Source organism: Echeneis naucrates, chromosome 17 (assembly GCF_900963305.1).
Source record: "Echeneis naucrates chromosome 17, fEcheNa1.1, whole genome shotgun sequence".
NCBI classification, from domain to species: domain Eukaryota; kingdom Metazoa; phylum Chordata; class Actinopteri; order Carangiformes; family Echeneidae; genus Echeneis; species Echeneis naucrates.
This window is the reverse complement of record NC_042527.1, coordinates 21828482-21850306: the sequence shown is the minus strand read 5'-3', so window position 1 is coordinate 21850306 and position 21825 is coordinate 21828482. Positions and strand designations below refer to the sequence as shown.

General features: G+C 46.4%; 3 protein-coding genes across 3 annotated transcripts in view; all 3 read right to left on the bottom strand.

Moving 5' to 3' along the window:
* The window catches only part of LOC115058215 (uncharacterized), a gene marked incomplete at its 5' end in the record, with an annotated part of 4301 nt that extends 3957 nt beyond the window's left edge, over positions 1 to 344 (bottom strand). Inside the window, 2 exons of the mRNA XM_029525524.1 lie at positions 1 to 73; positions 164 to 344. The exon at positions 1 to 73 is cut by the window's left edge and continues 68 nt beyond it. Coding sequence (XP_029381384.1) covers positions 1 to 73; positions 164 to 344 — 254 coding nt within the window. The remainder of the gene's footprint in view (positions 74 to 163) is intronic.
* Positions 208 to 4602, bottom strand: LOC115058366 (uncharacterized). The gene is made up of 5 exons (XM_029525718.1): positions 4530 to 4602; positions 3488 to 3628; positions 1442 to 1723; positions 1338 to 1361; positions 208 to 1034 (listed from the first exon to the last, which is right to left on the bottom strand). The coding sequence occupies exons 1-5, from the start codon at positions 4600 to 4602 to the stop codon at positions 925 to 927; spliced, it is 630 nt and encodes a 209-aa protein (XP_029381578.1). The 3' UTR covers positions 208 to 924.
* A 5197-nt stretch (positions 4603 to 9799) lies between these two features.
* Positions 9800 to 20586, bottom strand: smg7 (SMG7 nonsense mediated mRNA decay factor). Its single transcript, XM_029525176.1, has 22 exons — positions 20248 to 20586; positions 19904 to 19935; positions 18936 to 19053; positions 18705 to 18837; positions 18102 to 18273; positions 17791 to 17862; positions 17501 to 17651; positions 17262 to 17397; positions 17018 to 17180; positions 16777 to 16936; positions 16625 to 16695; positions 16420 to 16480; positions 16215 to 16334; positions 15712 to 16135; positions 15488 to 15629; positions 14892 to 15313; positions 14409 to 14777; positions 12606 to 12692; positions 11728 to 11878; positions 11469 to 11639; positions 11213 to 11373; positions 9800 to 11138 (listed from the first exon to the last, which is right to left on the bottom strand). The coding sequence occupies exons 1-22, from the start codon at positions 20334 to 20336 to the stop codon at positions 11025 to 11027; spliced, it is 3519 nt and encodes a 1172-aa protein (XP_029381036.1). The 5' UTR covers positions 20337 to 20586; the 3' UTR covers positions 9800 to 11024.
* Between the last annotated feature and the right edge of the window lie 1239 nt (positions 20587 to 21825).

Here is a 21825-nt window from a genome sequence, read left to right as displayed (position 1 = left end):
AACCTCCAGGCTGAAGAACGTCCTCCAAACAGCTGAAAACCTCCAGAATCCACGTCCACGGACTCAGAACCATCTGTAGACCACAGACACACAAACGTACAGCAGCTGAGTTGTGTGTTTGTGTGTAGAATGCGAGGATCCAGAGGATTGGAGCAGCAGAGACCTGGACTCGGAGACTTGAACTCGGAGAGCCGGACTTGCTGATGTGGACTCGGACAGGTGGACCAGTAGAAGACCAGGTCTCTGTGGTCTCCAGGGTCTCTCTGGTGTCTCTGGAGTGTTTGTGTCGGCTGATTGTGGATGTTTCCACAGACGGAGGTTTTTGTTGAGCTCCGTGTGGCGCTTCAGTCACTGTGTGTCCAACCAACCCCCCACAGTGACAAACGCTGCAACAAAAACCTCAACGACTGCAGGAGGAAACAGGCAGCTCTGCAGACACACAACACTGCTGCTGCTTCACACGCACAATCACACACTTTCTCATAAAACCCTTTAACGTGATTTTTCTCATCATCACTGATGAAACTGTTAGTTCAGTTTGAATCCAGAAACTTTAGGAATGAACTTTTTTGTCTTTTTGTCTTTGTCTTTTTGGGTTCATTAAAAATTGTTTTGTTCTGAGAACAAAGAAAAAAGTTTGTCCCTCAGAAAAAAACACATTTTTTAGAGTATCTTTTTCCTGTTACACAACACGACAGATCTGGACCAGTTTGGTGACGCAGCTGATTTTACTTCCTGCTCAAATAAAATCTGACAACTGACGTTTATCACATTTGGTTTTAATGGAAAATATCTTTAAACACAAGAGGACAGTTTCTAAACTCTGTTATGCTGATAACAACCAGCCAATCAATCAATATATCAATGAGCCTGATTGGGTCCTGATCTGTGGCCATGGAGGGGGCGGAGCCTCAGAGCTCGCCATCAGAAGAGCACGGCTCTGATAGTGAGAACGGTGTTGAAGGCCAGAGTCTTGGTGAAGACCAGACGGATCCCGTTCATCAGCAGCAGGTAGAAGTTCAGCCTGGCTCCCTCTGAGGGGGGCAATCAGTCAATCAATCAATCAATCAATCAATCAATCAATCAATCAATCAGTCAATCAATCTGTCAATCAATCAATCAATCAGTCAATCAATCAATCAATCAATCAGTCAATCAATCAATCAATCAATCAGTCAATCAATCAGTCAATCAATCAATCAATCAATCAATCAGTCAATCAATCAATCAATCAATCAGTCAATCAGTCAATCAATCAATCAATCAATCAATCAATCAGTCAGTCAGTCAGTCAGTCAGTCAGTCAGTCAAACAGGTGAGGCGTTCAGGTGACTCACCTGGAAAGTTGTCACAGCGATCGACTGCAAACACACAAAACAAAAGGTTACACAACAACCAAAAGCAACAACGACTGTCTAGACAAAGTGTGTGTCCGTCCTACTGTCTTCGTTGTCGGCTGACGCTCCGTGAAGTTCACATGAGTAGATGGTTTCGTTGATGAGTCCAGCAAAGAAGAAGGATTTCTCCTCCCGGGACAGGACGGCCCTGCTGGTGTTCAGACTGACCGACCCGTTCTCCACGTTCAGGACCATCTCACCCTGCTGAGGACGGAAACCAGCAGCCAGACAGACTTCTGGATTCTGGTGGTCCGGCCTCTTCCTCACCGTGTCCTCAGGACTCAGAGGACTCAGGACGAACAGAGCCAGCTCCATGGAGGACGGATCTGAAAGAACAGAGACAGGAAATGGTTCAGCCTTTCACAGTAAAATACTGTGAACTTTAAGCCTTCTGTCACAGGACTCCATCTTTACTGTGTTTTCTTTGATGAAACTTTATTTCACCACATTTATCTGAACGCAGAAGACAGAATAACATTTCAGCTGGAATCAGAAAAATGTTAGAGTTAGAAAAGATGTTTTTAAAGTTCATTTAAAAAGTTTAACGCGTGAAAAAAAAGATTTGAGCTAAATCAAACAATTTGAATGTATTTTAAATAATTATTAAAATTTTTACATGAAAACTTTGGACAAATTATTTTAGTGAAGAACAAAGTCTCAATATCTTCAGAACTGATTCTTGGAAACTGAATACACAACGACAACAATAATCTGAAATATATCATATCATCTTACAGAAGAGCAAACACATGCTCTGAGATCGATAATAATATTCAGACTTATTTGACTGAAGATCTGAGCTTGTTAAGAAACTGTGATATAATAAAATTAAACTAAAACAACACAAGATATCACAAACCAAACTATTTAAACTACAAAATAAAAGAATGAAGGACAATTATGGGTGAAGAGTCTATTCAATCTGCTGAAATGTGTTCACTTTAATGATTATTGTTGAATTGGAATCAGAATAACTCATCAGGTTTTTGAAATTTAAATAAAGTTGCAGCCGTTAGATGAAAGCTTTCAGACACGTTCATTTCAATTCAAATTAAAAATAACACTTTAAAATGAAGGTTACAAACTGGATTTTATACATTTGTCTTTGACCTTTAAAAAAAACACTGTTCGGTGGTTGGAAGAACTTTCATTTCAGAATAAATAAACTTTTACTCTCAGAGTTTAAGTTTTTGTCGAATTCTTTAAGTCCATTTAATTTATGCTAATTCTTTAATTTACTCATCTAGAAAAGAACAAATGCTGAACTTTGAGATTCATTTGAAACCTTTTATCCAGTTAATGTGTATCTAATGTGACGTTACACAGACGATGCACTATTATATATTTAAGACGTCTTTTCATTTTGTATATTTGATCAATTTCAGATTTTTCCAATTGTTTCTTTTTCTTCTGTGAAGGTAGAAAACACACACACATGAATTATTTGGAGTAACAATCAAAGTACCAGATTCATGAAATGTTCTGTTTATGGTATTTCAGCCGTCTTAAAGGAACTGAAATACTAAGCTGTTATATTTCTAGTGGAACTTTATCATTAATATTTTCATCATGACAAATATCAAATATAAATTAGTTCATAAAACAACTGATCATTTTCATACAAACTGAATGAAAACCACTTCAGCTTTACTTTACATTCCTTATACAACATTAGAAAGGTATTATTGACCTGAAATCATTTTTATGGCAAACAAATTAAGAAAGCTTCGCATTCAGAATTTCAAATTTCCAGGTTCCAAAGTTCCAGGCTAAACTCACAACTTGTCTTGTTTTGAGTTTTTTCTCACTGATTCTTAATTCAGTTCCATTTTTATACAGTAATTTTGCCCTCATTGTTGTTATGATGCATTTTAGCACAGAACCAAAAAACTTCTACATGCTGAATTACCAGAAACTTCATTTGATTCTTTTTAAAGTTTTTCCAAGACGCCCAGTTTAGAACTTAGATTATAAAATCCAAACAGAAAATCAGAGAGACATCAGCTGTTTACCAGAAACTCCTAATTTCATCCCAACCCAGCTGATCTGTCCTCAGTTCTGGTGAGTCCAGTAGACCGAAGCGTTCTTACCTTTCACATTGACGGTGACCCTGATGGGCTTCCCGAAGATGAAACACAGTGAAGCAGCCTCATACAAAAACCTCCAGGCTGAAGAACGTCCTCCAAACAGCTGAAAACCTCCAGAATCCACGTCCACGGACTCAGAACCATCTGTAGACCACAGACACACAAACGTACAGCAGCTGAGTTGTGTGTTTGTGTGTAGAATGCGAGGATCCAGAGGATTGGAGCAGCAGAGACCTGGACTCGGAGACTTGAACTCGGAGAGCCGGACTTGCTGATGTGGACTCGGACAGGTGGACCAGTAGAAGACCAGGTCTCTGTGGTCTCCAGGGTCTCTCTGGTGTCTCTGGAGTGTTTGTGTCGGCTGATTGTGGATGTTTCCACAGACGGAGGTTTTTGTTGAGCTCCGTGTGGCGCTTCAGTCACTGTGTGTCCAACCAACCCCCCACAGCGACAAACGCTGCAACAAAAACCTCAACGACTGCAGGAGGAAACAGGCAGCTCTGCAGACACACAACACTGCTGCTGCTTCACACGCACAATCACACACTTAAATTCAAGTTACTGTGTTAAAGAATAACACAATGCCCTAACCCTAACGCACAATGAAATCATTTAAAGAGTCATCAAACACACAATCACATGATCACAGCATAAACAAAAAACCATTTTAAAATAAGAAAATAAAACAAGTTATGAAGCCGTTGATGAACCTGGAGGAGTTTCATCCAGAAGTCACTCTCTTGCACTTATTATTCATTCTTTAACTTATTGTTCTTGTTGTCCATGTTCTTTGTTGAATGTTTGTTATATCTATTTATTTTTGTTCATGTTTACATTTAAATACAGCAAGCAAAGAAAAACCGGAGCCTAATTGCTTGTGTGTTCACATACTTGGCCAATAAAGCTGATTCTGATTCTGATTCTGAAATGAACCTGCTGTGACACACTACAGGGCTTAATTTGAAAGTCCAGTGACTCAACTGACCAATTATGTGGTTTCATTAGTCAACTCCCTCCATCATTCAGTCGGTCAGCCCTCCCGAACCGATACTGGGAGTTGGTTCAACAGAAGAGGAGCCTGATAGCTCGAAGATCTCGAAGTGTCCTCCTGGGACCATCAGGAACTCTGAGCTCGCTCATTCAGGAGAAGGATTTTAGATTCTGTTCTGAACTTTACTGGGAGCCGATGAAGAGAAGCTCACAGGAGAAATATGATCTGTTTTTCTGGTTCCTGTTAATATTTCTGCAGCAGAGAACTGTTGGGACGTCCTGATGGTGATGAATTACAGGAGTCACTCTGGAGGGAACCAATACAGGAACTAGTTTTTCTGCTTCCTCTTCAGACAGGATGTTGTGAAAGAAGGCTGTCCTACAGACCTGTTCTGTCTGAAGGAACCAAAGACATGTCCTGATCAGAATGATTCTAAGAGTCCTAACAAAGGAACTAATGCCATCCAGAGGGGTTAGATGATCAGATGATGCTTCTCCAAGGTGCTCAAGGCCAGGTCAGAGGTCATCCAAGTCTTTATGTCTGTAAGATTTAGCTTCAGTCGGCTTTATTGACGAGTAGAACTGAGTATCATCTGCATAACAGTGACAGCTGATGTTGTGCTTCCAGATAATACTAAGTGAAGTCCGCTAGGAAGTCTAACGGGGTCTAACAGCAGGTCTACAGCAGGTCTACAGCAGGTCTACTGTAGGTCTAACAGCAGGTCTACAGCAGGTCTACTGCAGGTCTACTGTAGGTCTAACAGCAGGTCTATAGCAGGTCTACTGCAGGTCTACTGTAGGTCTAACAGCAGGTCTACAGCAGGTCTACTGCAGGTCTACTGTAGGTCTAACAGCAGGTCTACAGCTGGTCTATAAGCAGGTCTACTGCAGGACTACAGCAGGTCTACAGCAGGTCTACTGTAGGTCTAACAGCAGGTCTACAGCAGGTCTACTGTACGTCTACAGCAGGTCTACTGTACGTCTACAGCTGGTCTACTGTAGGTCTAACAGCAGGTCTACAGCAGGTCTACTGCAGGTCTACTGTAGGTCTAACAGCAGGTCTACAGCAGGTCTATAAGCAGGTCTACTGCAGGACTACAGCAGGTCTACAGCAGGTCTATAAGCAGGTCTACTGCAGGTCTACAGCAGGTCTATAAGCAGGTCTAACAGGGTCTAACAGCTGGTCTATAAGCAGGTCTACAGCAGGTCTAACAGGGTCTAACAGCAGGTCTACTGCAGGTCCAACAGGGTCTAACAGCAGGTCTACAGCAGGTCTAACAGCAGGTCTACAGCAGGTCTACAGCAGGTCTATAAGCAGGTCTAACAGGGTCTAACAGATGGTCTATAAGCAGGTCTACTGCAGGTCCAACAGGGTCTAAGAGCAGGTCTACAGCAGGTCTATAAGCAGGTCTAACAGGGTCTAACAGCTGGTCTATAAGCAGGTCTACTGCAGGTCCAACAGGGTCTAACAGCAGGTCTACAGCAGGTCTATAAGCAGGTCTACTGCAGGTCTATAAGCAGGTCTACTGCAGGTCTACTGTAGGTCTATAAGCAGGTCTACAGCAGGTGTAACAGGGTCTAACAGCAGGTCTACTGCAGGTCTACAGCAGTTCTATAAGCAGGTCTACTGCAGGTGTAACAGGGTCTAACAGCAGGTCTACAGCAGGTCTACTGCAGGACTACAGCAGGTCTACAGCAGGTCTACTGTAGGTCTAACAGCAGGTCTACAGCAGGTCTACTGTACGTCTACAGCAGGTCTACTGTACGTCTACAGCTGGTCTACTGTAGGTCTAACAGCAGGTCTACAGCAGGTCTACTGCAGGTCTACTGTAGGTCTAACAGCAGGTCTACAGCAGGTCTATAAGCAGGTCTACTGCAGGACTACAGCAGGTCTACAGCAGGTCTATAAGCAGGTCTACTGCAGGTCTACAGCAGGTCTATAAGCAGGTCTAACAGCTGGTCTATAAGCAGGTCTACAGCAGGTCTAACAGGGTCTAACAGCAGGTCTACTGCAGGTCCAACAGGGTCTAACAGCAGGTCTACAGCAGGTCTAACAGCAGGTCTACAGCAGGTCTACAGCAGGTCTATAAGCAGGTCTAACAGGGTCTAACAGATGGTCTATAAGCAGGTCTACTGCAGGTCCAACAGGGTCTAAGAGCAGGTCTACAGCAGGTCTATAAGCAGGTCTAACAGGGTCTAACAGCTGGTCTATAAGCAGGTCTACTGCAGGTCCAACAGGGTCTAACAGCAGGTCTACAGCAGATCTATAAGCAGGTCTACTGCAGGTCTATAAGCAGGTCTACTGCAGGTCTACTGTAGGTCTATAAGCAGGTCTACAGCAGGTGTAACAGGGTCTAACAGCAGGTCTACTGCAGGTCTACAGCAGTTCTATAAGCAGGTCTACTGCAGGTGTAACAGGGTCTAACAGCAGGTCTACAGCAGGTCTATAAGCAGGTCTACTACAGGACTACAGCAGGTCTACTGCAGGTCTATAAGCAGGTCTGCTGCAGGTCTACAGCAGGTCTATAAGCAGGTCTACAGCAGGTCTAACAGGGTCTAACAGCTGGTCTATAAGCAGGTCTACTGCAGGTCCAACAGGGTCTAACAGCAGGTCTACAGCAGGTCTATAAGCAGGTCTACTGCAGGTCTACTGTAGGTCTATAAGCAGGTCTACAGCAGGTCTAACAGGGTCTAACAGCAGGTCTACAGCAGGTCTAACAGGGTCTAACAGCTGGTCTATAAGCAGGTCTACTGCAGGTCCAACAGGGTCTAACAGCAGGTCTACAGCAGGTCTACAGCAGGTCTAACAGCAGGTCTACAGCAGGTCTACAGCAGGTCTATAAGCAGGTCTAACAGGGTCTAACAGTTGGTCTATAAGCAGGTCTACTGCAGGTCCAACAGGGTCTAACAGCAGGTCTACAGCAGGTCTACAGCAGGTCTAACAGCAGGTCTACAGCAGGTCTACAGCAGGTCTATAAGCAGGTCTAACAGGGTCTAACAGTTGGTCTATAAGCAGGTCTACTGCAGGTCCAACAGGGTCTAACAGCAGGTCTACAGCAGGTCTATAAGCAGGTCTACTGCAGGTCCAACAGGGTCTAACAGCAGGTCTACAGCAGGTCTATAAGCAGGTCTACAGCAGGTCTAACAGGGTCTAACAGCAGGTCTACTGTAGGTCTAACAGGGTCTAACAGCAGGTCTACTGCAGGTCTACAGCAGGTCTATAAGCAGGTCTAACAGGGTCTAACAGCAGGTCTACTGCAGGTCTACTGCAGGTCTACTGCAGGTCTACAGCAGGTCTATAAGCAGGTCTAACAGGGTCTAACAGATGGTCTATAAGCAGGTCTACTGCAGGTCCAACAGGGTCTAACAGCAGGTCTCAGACCTGTAAAGAGCCTCAGAGGTTTTTGTCGAGGCGTCGCACTGACTGCTCTCACTGTGGTCGTATATATCGACACAGTGAAAAACAGTCGTACAAAAACTGTTGAACTGTTTCTCTATGGGAGACTCTGAGCAGCAGCTGAATGTGGCTTGAGGTCGTTTCCCATCAACCCCTGTGGATTCTTTGAAGAAGGGGGTGGGGTCTTATCTGATGGGACTCAACATCAGTCCAAAAACAGTGACGCGCTGATGCGGGTCATGTGACCTGAAGGAGCAGAATCTGGTTTGAAATACAGACTGCGGTGATGAGCTCAGAGCAGAAGAACCACAGCTCAGTTTTTAGAAGAACTTCCTCACTGATCTTTGAGCGTCAACAAGAAGAAGAAAATCATTATTTCAATATTAAACTGAAATTTAATGTTTCATATTTAATGGACTTTTATATTAAAAGGTCAGAATCTTACAAAGGTTAGAAATATATACACAAATTTGTTCTAATCAATATGAGCATCTACATGAGAAAGCAGAGAGCAGTTAAACTGCACTGATATCAATTTTCATAATTTCAAAATAAAAGACAGGAAAGGTTCAAACACAGGCCTTTAAAATAAAATGTGGCGCTTTAACCAGAAATGGACTAAAGTGAACAAATCAGTGACACCGTTAAGGGAGAACATAGTTTACGTTTATTTAACGGCTGATTCCACCAGTTCTGAAAGTCTACAGAGACAGAAACACGACGAGTCGAAACTCAGACCTGAACCATCATTTCCATCAGAAACTCTCAGATAACCAAGAAGTCGCCATCCTGAAAACCTCCAACGTCTTGCTGAGCGGAATGTCGTGGCCAGATCCCGGTCCATTCAGTTCTTACTTCCAAAGAAAAAAGAAAACCAAAGGCAACCAGAACCAGTCCAGCTCAGAGCCGTGAGGTGAGTTCCTGCCTCTTCTGGCTAAACTCATCTTCACATTCAATAATATTTTCTCTTTATTATTTTTCAAATACGTTTTGTAAATGCGACATGAAAAGCACAATCACACAGAAAATAGACACGTCTCTATGAAGTCGGCTTCAGTAAAACAGCCTTGTGGGAAAATAAAAACAGGCTTTTATTTTTTTTAAACCCCAAACGACCTGGCAGGAAGTTTCTTACAGTGCTGCAGTCTAAACCATCTGGTCCTGAGGCCTGATGGTGGGGGGGTCAGCTGCTTTCTGACTGGCTCCATCAGGACCAACAGAACGTAAACACTCCACAAGGTTGGAACCAGCAGAAATAAAAGCCAGAGTCAGGAACTCACAGGCGAGGAGCTGAGGAACCTCGTCAAGGACTCATTTAGGCCTGGACCTCAGATAAAACAAGAGACTCTGGAGACCTGAAGTCGCTGGACAAACGCCCAGTCTGTCTCCTGTCAGACAAAACACAGGGCTGAGGGTCAACTGATCAATCTGACAGAGATGTCAGCTGATCGACAGCAGATCAAAGGTTTGACAGGAGAGACGGCCATTGGATTCACGTCTCACATTCCACACCGAAGGTGGTCCAGGTGAAAATTAACGAGCAGCCATGATGATAATTATCTGAGTTCATTTTCTCCATATTTTGTCTATTTAACATTTTAAACACAACAAACCAAGAAAACAACCTGAAGACTGACGATAACAATCAGACACGTTTCTCATCTGCATTATTTTACCCACATGATGTAAAATATCACTGCACCGAGTGTGTGTGTGTGTGTGAGTGAGCTGTCTGTGTCGGGGGTCTTATATTTAGTTCTTCTGGCTCTGGAGTTCCTGGGCTTCAGTTAGAGGAGAGTAAAAGCAGAACTGGAGGGGGGTCATAAAAATATCTGCTGTACAGGGCGGGGCTCAGTCCATCAGTGGTTACTGGAGGTGGGAAACATTCAGGCTGAGGCAGATACCTGCACACACCCACCTGTGTGTGCTTTTCTTTTCTTTTTTTTTTTTTTTTTTTTGAGAGGGGGGTGAGGGGGTCAGGCACACAGGAGCCCACAGCTGCTCTGAACTGGTAAAAAGGCAGAACATGAACCAAAGAAACAGGAAGTGCAGGTTATTTAAGCAAGCAGGGTTACACCTTCAGAGGCCAGAGGAAGAGAACCCAAAAGTATTCAAGCAGGAAGCTAACAGACATACCCCCCATACCCCCCCCAGGCCGAGGAGCTAAAACGGCTATGAACAAATCACAAAACACAGGTTTGAGTTAATAACTGCATCTCTGAAGCTAACGATAATACTACTCCTAAAACTGACTGACGAAGGGGGGGTGTTCTCTGCCCCACCCGACGTGACAATGACTGGCATCGCCATGCTGTCCCGTCCTCGCAGCTCTTCCCTCAAAACAAAACCGGACATGACATTAGAGAGCGTCAGTCCAGGCCTCGCCAAGTCCTGATTCTCCAAGTCCAACCATGGCAATATATATTTATTCATATATTTAAATAGCTGTCGCTCAAATTGTCCCCCTTCCTTCATCAACCAATCAGCTCCAGAGAGCCTTCCTCCTCCTCTTCCTCAGTAATGAAATTAATGGAGAGATCAGAAGGTCCAGTCTATTTTGTCCCCACTGCTTCACCTGACCTCCCCCGAAGGAGACCACCACATCGCCATTGTTCGCTCACAACAGCGCCCCCCCCCCGCCTTGGTCTGCAGCAGCAGAGACGCAAAAAACAGGCGCTCCGATGGGACCAGCAGACATCCAGGAGGTCGCTTCTTTTATTTTTTGTTTTTTTGTTTCAAAGACAGAAGAAGTTCTTCCAGATCAGGTGACATGTGGCATCTGTCCAAAACTGGGGGGGATGTCAGTGGTGGTGAAGGGGTAGGGGGTGTGGTTTGTGTTCCTCAATGTTCAGATTTCCACGAGTTGAAGGAAACCCGGCGGTGGCATGGCGCGTGGCACCGTGGTTGAAGAGATCCCGCACCCTCCACTCCAGGAGGGGCATCACCGCTCCTCGACAGCCGAGGGGGGTGGGGTGGTTTTTCAGCCTCGTCGGGGGGTTGTCACCTCCCCAGCCTCCACCGTTTCTCGCCGGTTTAATTTTCCATTTTAGTTAGGAGCTCGTCTTCATCAAACTTCTGGTTTTTTTTTTCCCTTCCGTTTCTCCTGGTGGTGGTCGTTTTGACTTCCGGACAAAGCGCCGCCTCGGCTGCCGTTCAGTGAGGCGGATTCATGGCACCGTGACCTCGCTGCTGCTTCTGCTTCTGCTGCAGGAGGAGCTGCTCCAGCGCCGATGGGCCTGGCTGCATCATGGAGCTGGACCAGATGGACTGTGGAGGAGAGCTCAGAGTGAGACAGAGCTACAGTCGATCAGAGAGTTCTAAACCTGCAGACATTTTAGCACCTTGAGGCTGTCGAGAAGCACAGTGGACGACGATTCCTCCATCGGAGACTCCTGATTGGTCCAGGAACTTCCGGTCGGCCCAGTCTGGTGCCAGCTGCTGTCCGAAGTTGAAGAGGAGGCTGCAGCCGGCAGGTAGTCCAGACCGAACCCACCCACCGGCCCTGAAACAAGACAACAACACGTGACTGCTTCAGATCTACATGCCAAGTCCAGATCTGGACCCTCTGGGCCCCCTTACACCCTCTTACACCCTCACCAGTCTTGTCGGCTTTCCAGCGGTCCACCACCCTTCGGTCTCGGCTGTCCGGAGTGCCGATGGGCCCAAAGTTGGAGAAAGGCATGGCTCCGTGGTTGTGTGTTGGCGGGGAGGAGGGCAGGCTGCTGGGGTTGGATGAGTGAGGGGATTGGCTGGCTGGGGTAGAGTGGTCTGCCAATCACAATGCAGCTAACCTCAGAAACATATTCAAAACATCAGGTGATCGGGTTTATCGGGTGTCCTTACAGGCCTGACGTACCTGAGCTGGCGGGGAGGGAGGGAGACCAAGGCGTCCCTTCAAAGAGCGAGTAGAGGGACGGCTCCTGGTGCACCATGGGAGCGTCGGGCTTGGAGCTGGGCGGCAGGTTCTTACCATAGGCCTGACTGAAGATGCTGTTCTGGTTGTACTCCTGATCACACGACAAGAACAACAGACACTTTACTGCTGCAATCAATCAACAGCTATGTTTACGTGGACACAAATAATCGGGTTAAAAGCCTGACCTTCGTAAAAATGCTTCTGTAAACATGTCAATCAGAAATTTCTGACCCGATCACACTTGCTTGGATCAAAATTTCCTTCCTATTTATGTTTGGGTTAGGCCAATTGTTGACCCAATTGGCATGCATGTCAACACTTATTCTGAAGCGTGGGCAGAAATTATTTCACCTTTGCATGTCTGTTACATCAGCCATACATCAACGTTACACATGTTGGGACTTAAACAGAAGTGGTCTGTATCAACCTGATGAGAATGATACAGATCCATAACAAAGTCACAAAGTTACATCAGAGGCAGCTTCTTCTACTACTGCAGGGTTAGGGTTAGGGTTATTTATCCCATTAAAACATGAGATGCATGTAAACACGTCATGATTAGATACATTTTTTTAAAGTCCATGAAAACAGTAAAGGTCTAATCCAAGTTGTAATCAGATTGTACATCTGTACATGTAAAGATAGCAAATGATCAGAGACTGAAGCAGCTCTAACCCGCTACATCTGTTCATTTTATTTATATTAACGTGACTTAAACTGATCAGGAGCTGAGCTGGTTCAATCCTCCCCCCTGGTGGATAAACACAGGTCCTGCAGATTTACTTTGGGCATTTTAAGTTGAGAATGGAGTGTCTGACCTGCATGGGGAAGCCAGGCATGGGCAGGAGGGAAGATGACTGGCTGACGACCTCAGAGCCGCTCTCCATCCTGCTCTGATTGGGCAGCTGCAGAGACAGAGGACAGGCCGATGAGGAGACAGACAGGTGGTGAGATCGACCCCGGGTGATCAGGACGTCAATAGAACTCACAGCAGAAAAATGTGTTTCTGACAGATCGATTCAAGCTCTAAGTGTCAATAGATGGCCGAAGTGTTTATGCAGAAAATTATAATCTCTCAGTGAAGCTGACCTTTGACCCATCCTCCATCTTTGCTGCAGAGTGTTAAACATTCTGAGCTAAATGGCTCCAGTTAGCAGAATCACTGACCAGAGGCTGACCACCAGGTCAGTTAAAGAGCTGAAACCTGAAACCTCCAACACATCAGGAAGTGATAAGTTTTACTCTGATGACTGAGAATGAGACTTGTGGTACGATCAATGACGTGAACACCACCTGTGTTACAGTGAACAGCTAACAGGTGTGTCCCTACTTATTCAGAGTCTCCGGTTCAATTCATGGTCAACTGGACTCTTAGCTGTCTAATCTCTCATTTCCTCTTTTGTCACTGACCTGTCAAATAAAAAAAAAAAAAAAAAGCAATTTTTTCACAACAGTTCTCTATATAAGCTCACTACAACAAGTTTGGCAATGACCTGAACCTTGATTTTTACAGATATCAGTTATTGATTAGGAATGATCTCTATTGGCTGACCCCTCGTTATGAGCTCCACCTCAACACCAACAAATTTACTTTTTATAAACACCTCTAAGGGTTCTGATTGGTTGCCTCGTCTGCAGATTGTCACTGGGACACGACGCAACATCACATTTAATATCAGCACCAACTGAATGAGGGGGAGTGTTTTTCTGTGATGGTGGGGGGGTTGGAAGAAAGGGCTACATACAAATATGTTTGGTCCAGGAGCAGTGCTAAGAGGGCCAGTCAAGGCCTGGAAGAAATCAGGAGGCTTAGTAAAGATGAGCTCCTCCTCCTCCTCAAAATCTGCTAGAGTTTTTAACAGGTCAGGAGGTAGAAGAGGCGAGCTCTTGTTGTCCTGGTGAGAGATGAAGCAAGGAAGAGGAGGAGGAAGAGAAAGAAGGGGGTAAAGAAGAAGAGGAGAAAGAGAAAGAAGGCAGGCCGGTAAGACAGAAGTGGAAGGAGGACAGTTAAGCTGAAAGCCACAAACCAAGTTTAACATCACACAGGACACATAGGAAGGAAGTGAGTGATAATGACCTTCACCAGTGTCCACCATCAGTGCAGATCTGAGTTGAAGCTAGACTGTGTAAACTGATAAAACTGGACAGTCACCCACAAGTTTCACAGGAGTTAGCTGCTCTGCATCATGGCAACAGCTGATTAAAGAACGAGCATGGGGCTGTACTGAGACTAGAGACGGAGAGCATAAAGTCTTTAAGTTTATCAAACTAATGAAATTCTTCAAGGCTCTGCGCCATTGGCTTCACTTTACAGACTTGGACTCTTTGAAACAAAAATCCAACACTCCACATCTATTAACATCTCTGTTGAATGAAAGGAAAAGGAGAATATTTTATAAGAGGCTACTGAAGGTCATGATCACGGTTTCCCTCCAGAAAACCAGCAGAAAAATGAAATACGCAGAATCAGATCAGTTTAATTTTCACTGCAAAAAAAAAAAAAAAAAAAAAACTTCCACAGTAACAAACAAAATGAAGAAGGAAAAGAAGGAAAAAGAGAGAAAAGGAGTGCAGAGTTTGTATCATCCATCCTTAGGATCACTCCCCACACAGATCCTCACCTCAAAAGGGGGTCCCCGGGGCCCAGCAGAGGCGTCCTGGTCGGAACAGATACCACCCGGTGGGGGCCTTTTCATCCTATCTGCCATCATGGCCAGACTGTCCCCCATCCTGTAGGACGGCTCCCAGTAGAAGTCCGGCATCTTGACGTCAGGGTACTTGATCTTCTTGTCCATGCTGAGCTGTGATTGCGGCTGCAGCTGGTGCTCGTACAGTTTGAGTGGATCCTGAGCAGCCATGTAGAATGCTGCCTGTTGCTGCTGTGGCTGCGACTGTGACTGCTTCATTGACATCTGCATGGGGTTCATCTTCTGCAGAGCCGCCTGGGCCTGGTTCCACATCTGAGCTGGCGGGTCCTGGACCTGCATGTACTGTTGTAAGCAGACAGACAATCATAGTGAAAAGGAAAAAACCTAGTTCTTGACTCACAATGCTAGAAACCAAATAAGTAGTGAGAGGAACTAATATGGAGCGTGTGAGCTGACCTGCTGCAGTCCTGGGTGGTGAGGCGGGCTCTTCCCCATCCCCACCTGTTGGACCGGTTTAGTGGGAGACTGCTGCTGCTGGCTCAGCGCCTGCACCTGCAGCTGGACCGACTGCTGCAAGGCCTGCTGGGGTGGCGGCTGGGCCTGGGACTGCTGGCCCTGTGAGGGGCCCTGGTTCATGGGCCCTGGGCCCTGCCCTGAGGACCCTGGTCCCTGTCCTGTGCCTGGCGCTGAAGGCCTCTGCTGACTGTAGGGAATGTGGGACTGCTTCCCAGCCTGGACTTGAGTGCCGGCTTGAGTGTGGACAGCCTGCTGGAGGAACGGGCCAGGGACAGACACTCCGGTGGAGAAGGTGAAGCCCGGATTCACCTGAAGCCCTGGGAACGCCACCGGAGGCATCACATAGGCTGAGCTGGGAAAACCTGCAAAGGCACCGATCAGGAGCAGAATTTGAACAACTTCAGTTAGGGAGGAGAGGCTCCATGACATCTCAGACAGAACAGACAAAAAGCTGTTGGATATTAATTAAGTCAGTAATTTATCCAAACAGCAACAACTAGCAAAGATAGCGATGTGGGCTAGTTGTGTGCGTGTACCAGGTCTGCTCGGCAGCGGCGGGAAGGCTCCAGGGTGATGGATGGGGATGAACTGAGAGGAGCACGTGGTCTGAGTTTGAGTTGCTGGGGTCTTCTTGGCCTCAGACACCGGAGTCTTCCTCAGCTCCGTCTGAGCCTTCACCTGATAAGAGAGTAAATGAAACCACATGATCAGACACTGTGGAGACAAGCAGCTGTGACTAATCGTGTTTCTACATCTCTACCTGTTTTCCAGCATCCGCTGTCTTTTCATAGCCCGTTTTCTTCAACTCACTCTTCCTCTTCCCTTCTCTCTTCAGCTCTCCTTTCCCAGCAGCCCCATTACCCTTGGGAAAGTCCCTGCGCTCTTTACCTCCATCCTTCTGATGGTGGTTTCGTGTCGGTTCACGGCTCTGCTCTCTGGGTTTGATGTTCTCCTTAAAGGTCACAACGGGACGGTCGCTCCCGTCTGGCCATGAGCTCTGCGTCTTGCCAGCAGACAGCACAGACTTCAGCCCAGAGTGTCCGCCATCATTGGGGGTCTGCTCACCATTGGATGACTCCTGAAGCACCGGTGCATCCTTCTCCAGCGGTTCCTCAATGGCCTGCTCTGGAATATCAGTGAGGAAGACGACGAGACCGTCCTCACTCACTCTGCACTGAATCAGTCTGAAGAGGAGACAGAGACAATCTACTGATGACCTCTGACCCCTCAGAGAGAGCATACATTACAGACAGATGAACTCACCCTGGCTGGTTGTCGGCCACCCATTTGCCCAGACTGATGAGCCTCTGGTGGCGAGCGTGGACCGGCAGGCCGTCTCTGTCCACCAGGATGCCCTGATGACCTTTGGTGAAGTCCAGAGACCTGAAACACAACAGTCAACAGTCGACAACAGACATCAGTGTGACCAAACATTCATTCCACAGTTCAGTGATGGACAGGACTCTACCTCAGAGCAGGCCGGAGAGCCAAGAAACCCTGGAGCTCAAACTCCTCTGGCAGGGGTGTCACTGCAGAGAAAGCAAAGTTGTTAATCTGCAGACAGAGGAGCTTTTATTTTGAAAGGTTGTGAAGGCTGAATACTGTCTAATAGATCATCTGTTAGTTTCTCACATCGCTGTATCAAGTCTGAAAACACACAGCAAGTGTCGTACCTGAAGAACAGGACACATCATCCTCTTTAGGGTGGAAACTGTTGAGGACTGAGACCAGCCAGGGCCAAACACTGAGAGACACGAACAAGAGTCAAATCAAACAAGGCCACATTAACAACACAGCGACACAATCTGATGGGCTGCAGTCTTACTGCTGCCTCTGATCGATGGCGGCCTCGTGGAACACGCTGGGTCTCAGTTTTAGCCAGTCCAGAGACACTTTGATGGCTGGCAGAGGACACTCTCCCATGATCTCCTCCCCCCTGTTCTTGTTGAGCAGAACACGGCTGCACATGATTCCCAGGAAAGACACTGAGGAGACATGAAGTGAGGTCAAAAAACAATCAATCACAGTCAAAGCCCATTTCAAATTAAACAGTAGGAGGGTTTTACTGAAGAGTCCAAGCAGCTGGAACCAGCTGATCTGCTGCTCATTGCTGTAGCTCTGCTCACTGCCGTCAGCCGTCAGGTCTCTGAGGTGGTGGAGCTCAAACAGGTTGATGACTGTGATGTGGACCAGCTGCTGAGAACTGAAGGCTTTCTGCAGGATCAGTCTCTGTAATCACATACTCCAGGTCAGGCAGTGAGCTCAGATCGAAGCACCAGTATTAACAGTGAAATGGACCTTCTATTATACCTGGAACTGCTCCTCCAGCTTCTCCCTCAGACTGTCCAGCTTGTCCAGACTCTTACTCAAGTAGACGTGACCATGAAATTTGATGAATGCCTTGATGAAATCTGACACACTCCACTTCGTTTTCATCTCATCCCGGCTACAGAGGCACAGAGCGGGGACAGAGAGTTTAGAAACCTCATCTTTGATTTGAAACGGACAGCGAACATTGAGGTCAACATGGTCATTTTCTCCATTGGTACCTCTCCAGAGCCTTGGACAAGGCCTTCTGCAGGTTGGTGGAGGCTGCTGGGAAGGGGAACTTGACTGCGATGCTGCGGCAGTAGTAGAAGATGGTGGTGAGGTGGTCTCCTTTAGAGGAGGCCAAGATAGCCAGCTGGTTGTAGGGCTGACCTGCAGCAGACACAGAGCATCAGACTACGTCCACAAGGATGACAGAACTTAAGGACCACCACAATCAATCTGAGCCTCTCAAGAAGACTTCATGTTCTTGCAGCCTGGACTGTTTTCAGGACAGTTCAGTAAGACTCACCATTTGATGGAACCAGCTGAGCTGCATGTCGGTAGTATGACTCCGCTTGGCTGGTCTGGTTACGGTAACGCGCTGAAGCACAAACACAGATTAAATAAGGAGCAGTAACTTTTGGAAGCAGTTTTATATTTTTCATTGTACAGGAAATAAACGTGAGGAATCGCAAGCTTGACTCTTTTGCACTGTTCAGCTGATTGATTAACTGATCAGCAAGAAATGATTGGCCTTGTTTATTGTTCAGGCAGAAACTTCTAGTTCCTTTGAGGTTATATATGGCATTACTTTACAGAATTTTTGAAGAGTTTTTGCACCTATGTCTCCAAGGTGAACGAGGCAGTGCTGGCAGATGTAGGAGCAGGAGCTGGGCTGTGGGGTGACAATGGCGCTGGTGCTGCTCTGTTTATTGCTGATGATGCCAAGCTGAGACGACTTGACGCGGCATGGCAGGTCCACGTTGAAGACTGTGCAGAGTTCCTGCAGTAACTGAGGGACCAACAGAGAGAGACAGTTAATCTGTCGTCCAACAGTTTTCTATAGCTGTGGAAGCAAATCCAATCAAATTATGGTGAGCCCTCAGCCCCTTATAGGAAGGTAAAATCCTTCCATGTGTGTCATAAGCATTCTGCATATGGTCTGCGTTAGGGAGCCACATCTCAGTGACAACCAGGGACAGAAGCCGCCATTGTCGTCATTTCACATTAACTACATCACCAGATTCACTCATGCGATCCCATTAAGAACCGGCCTCTGTTCATCCGTAGCCAGCTGCTACTGCTCCGTCTGATCACAGTAAATGTGCAGGAAGGAAGTGGGTCCATTGTTGACATTTGTTGGAGGGGGAGACCTAGAGCTGCTGTACTCAACTCCAAGTGGTGTCGAAGTCGCTGGTCCTCTGAGAACCACATGGCTCCTACCTGTGTGTAGAATCCACTAGCTGCCTCCAGGAACAGTGACAGGTTGGCCTGGACCTCACTGCGGTTGGGGTTGGCTCGGTTCTTGGCCTGGCTCTGCAGCGTGGTGATCTGGTTCTTAAAGGCATGATTCCACCTGCAGGGAGAAAAAAAGGAAACACACCTGATGAGGGCTACATAAACATGGTGCAGGTGATCTAAACACTGAGGTCTCTTGGGTGTGTGTCAGCTTACAGGTCCTGCTCCACCTTCTTGTCCAGAGCATATTCCAGGTCAGTCACAAGCATCTTCTGGTAGAGGTCCTGCAGGGCCTGGCGAGACGTCCACACCTCTGCCGCCCCCAGCTTTGAATCTACAGAGCAGAACAGAACAGAGACAGGTGGGTACTGGACCACAGGTCACCTGGACCTGAACCGGTTGAGTCCTGAAAGTTTCCATCACATCTGTCAAAGTCATCATTATATTGAAAAAGAGCTCAGTCTCATCTCATAATTAAGCTTTAAATGGTTTTAAGGAAAATAATCCAACAACACTGAGGGTCCTGGAACTGGTACAGCTCCAAAGATCACAGCTATGGACCCTGATCTTTGAAAATATTTGTTAATGAACCCAAGACCATGAAGCCAGTCCAGCTCAGTGGCATGTTTAGTCATCTTGGATAATATGAACCAGGAAGCAGGTTCAGGCCATGTGACAGAGGAATTTGGTTGTATTACATAAAATACATTTAGCCACTTTAAACTTTGTTATGAGTCTGGTACAGGAAAATGGTTTTTACTAACCAATGAAAAAATCTAGATCACTGTGGTAATGTTCATCAAATCCAGTAACCACAATAATCTGACCTGAGTAAAAGCCAATGAACTTTGTGATACCACAAAACCTGAGTGAAGCAGGCAGGTCTGTCACATTTAAAAAGCTCCACTGTCCATCACAAGACAAGACTGCGCTTCAGATACCAACATAACTGGAGTCCTGTCAGTGCTACTTCCATACACATATGATTGTTAAATAATCTTTTGAAAAATTAAATCAAGCTGTTCCAGTTTTGAGTTGCTCAGGCGTGAGGCTGTGCAGAATTTGTCTCATGCACAGTAAACTGAATATCTTTGATGAGTTTGGATTTTTATCTTTATTCCTGCTGTGGATCAGTCGGTACTCAGGTGTTAACCCCCCCACAGGGACACGGTGCTCAGACCTACCTGTCATGTCAGCCTTCAGGGCCTCTGCCTGTCTGCTCGGATGTAAACAGAGAAAGGGGGGGGGCGTTAGAGACAACACACACCAACAACACGATGCAAACAACTTCCTCATTGTTGGCACATTCTTGAGCTAACAGGTGCAGCCTGACTGAGATGCTGCTGCTTCATTTACACTGTTCACACTCATAGATCATGGCGGGGGGGTCAGAGCGGCGGTGCCGGGCTCCGGCTAACACCTGGAACCAAAACACAACCAAAAACACACCAACAAACCAGCAGATGTTCACTACCCGACACAGCAAACTGTCCCCCCCGGGACATAACCCGCTGCTACACACACTAACCCAGAATAACAGCCGGCCGACGGCGATGAGAGTTCTCCAAAGCCCGGTTTCATACGAAGACGCAGCAGGTCGATAATGCTAACTGACATACGCAGAAAGATGCTAGCTGGCTAATGCTAGCTAGCAACAACACTCCGAGAGTTTGTGGCGGTAAACACCGACTCAGCCTTAAATTCACCCCGACTGAGGACGGGTGGCATTAACCGTGTTCCCCGCTCCGGGTGCGGCTGTCAGAGTCCACACACGCCGGCCCGACTGGGTCTGAGGAGCCGCCGACAGCAGCGCCGACCGTTTGTTGATATGCGAGGCTAACGGCTAGCTGCTAGCTAGCGCCAACGCAAAGCCGAGGGGGTGGTCCCTCAACATGCTAGCTTTAGCGTTAGCAACCGGACCAAACAATGCACGCGCCGGGCTAAACTTCCCGCCTCCGGGATCACCTGTACCGTCAGGTGAGCCGGCGAAAGGTCCCGGTCCGAGCTCACCGGAGATACTGAGCGCAGAGGTTCATCCTGCCGGCTCCACAGACGATCAGACAACCACTGGACCGAAAACCAGCGCTCCTCCCGCCGCCATATTGTTCCTGTCTGAGCAGCAGAGGGAGGGGGGGAAGGGGGTAATTATATCATTATTATTATTATTATTATTATTATTATTATTGTTCATTCAAAGTGTTTATTGTCAGACGTACAGTAAAGAAACACGTTTCTCTGTACAATGAAATTGTTTTTGCTGTCCACAGTGAATACCATATCTATAGAATATCTATATAGAAAACAGATAAATAGAATAAAAATAGAACAATTATTATCATCATCAATCATTTAGATACTAGATCATCCTCTCCTTCTTTTTACTTCTCGGCTTTACACAAATAGATTTTTCTGTCTCGGACTTTCAGACTTAAAGCTGTACAACACAATGTGAAAAATATTTACAGGAACAAACTATATAAGGTATACAAAAAAATAAAAATACATATATAATAGTAAGAAAAACCTAAATTGAGCTGCATTGATTTAAAACTTGGTAAAAACTGGCAGCAGGTAAGATAGAAGTCAGACTGTGTTGAAGACTATGGGAAAATGTCCCACCTCCTCCCTGATCAGTTTATGGTCTCAGTCTTCAACACAACATAATGATAATTTTTTAAACGATGCTCCATTTAGAGGGAAACAGAGCAGGAAGGAGGGGAGGAATTAGGGGCGGGGCTTCTGTGTGGCTGACAGACTGAACCATCCAATCAGGATGGAGAACAGAGGAGGTTCCTTTGCTGGTCTGGTTCGGAGTCACCTGGCGAGGCCTGTCTGCTGTATGGAGGGTGAGCTGGTTCAGGTTAGAGTTGGCCAGTGTGTGCTGATGGATCAACTGAAACAGGTAGGTGCATGTTCAGAGCAGAGATTCTCTCAGCATACAGTCGAATGCTTCAGTGGCTGATGGTGAACTTCTGGTCACTACAGCATCTCTGTTCCCCGACAGCTACAGTGCAGAGCTGGCTCTTTTCTGCATGACAGCTGCCTTCACTTTGAACAAAGTTCAGCTTCTTCCCTCTGAAGCTTCATGCTCCCAATCTGACAATGT

Coding starts and splice junctions, on each gene's coding strand:
- LOC115058366 (XM_029525718.1), bottom strand. CDS start 4,602: ATGGTCCCAGGAGGACACTTCGAGATCTTCGAGCTATCAGGCTCCTCT. Junction 3,629..4,529: donor TGAACCAACTCCCAGTATCG/GTTCGGGAGGGC, acceptor TGTGGTCTACAG/ATGGTTCTGAGTCCGTGGAC. Junction 1,035..1,337: donor TCGCTGTGACAACTTTCCAG/GTGAGTCACCTG, acceptor TGCCCCCCTCAG/AGGGAGCCAGGCTGAACTTC.
- smg7 (XM_029525176.1), bottom strand. CDS start 20,336: ATGTCAGTTAGCATTATCGACCTGCTGCGTCTTCGTATGAAACCGGGC. Junction 16,696..16,776: donor GCCATCGATCAGAGGCAGCA/GTAAGACTGCAG, acceptor CGTGTCTCTCAG/TGTTTGGCCCTGGCTGGTCT. Junction 11,879..12,605: donor TGCCTGGCTTCCCCATGCAG/GTCAGACACTCC, acceptor TCGTGTGATCAG/GAGTACAACCAGAACAGCAT.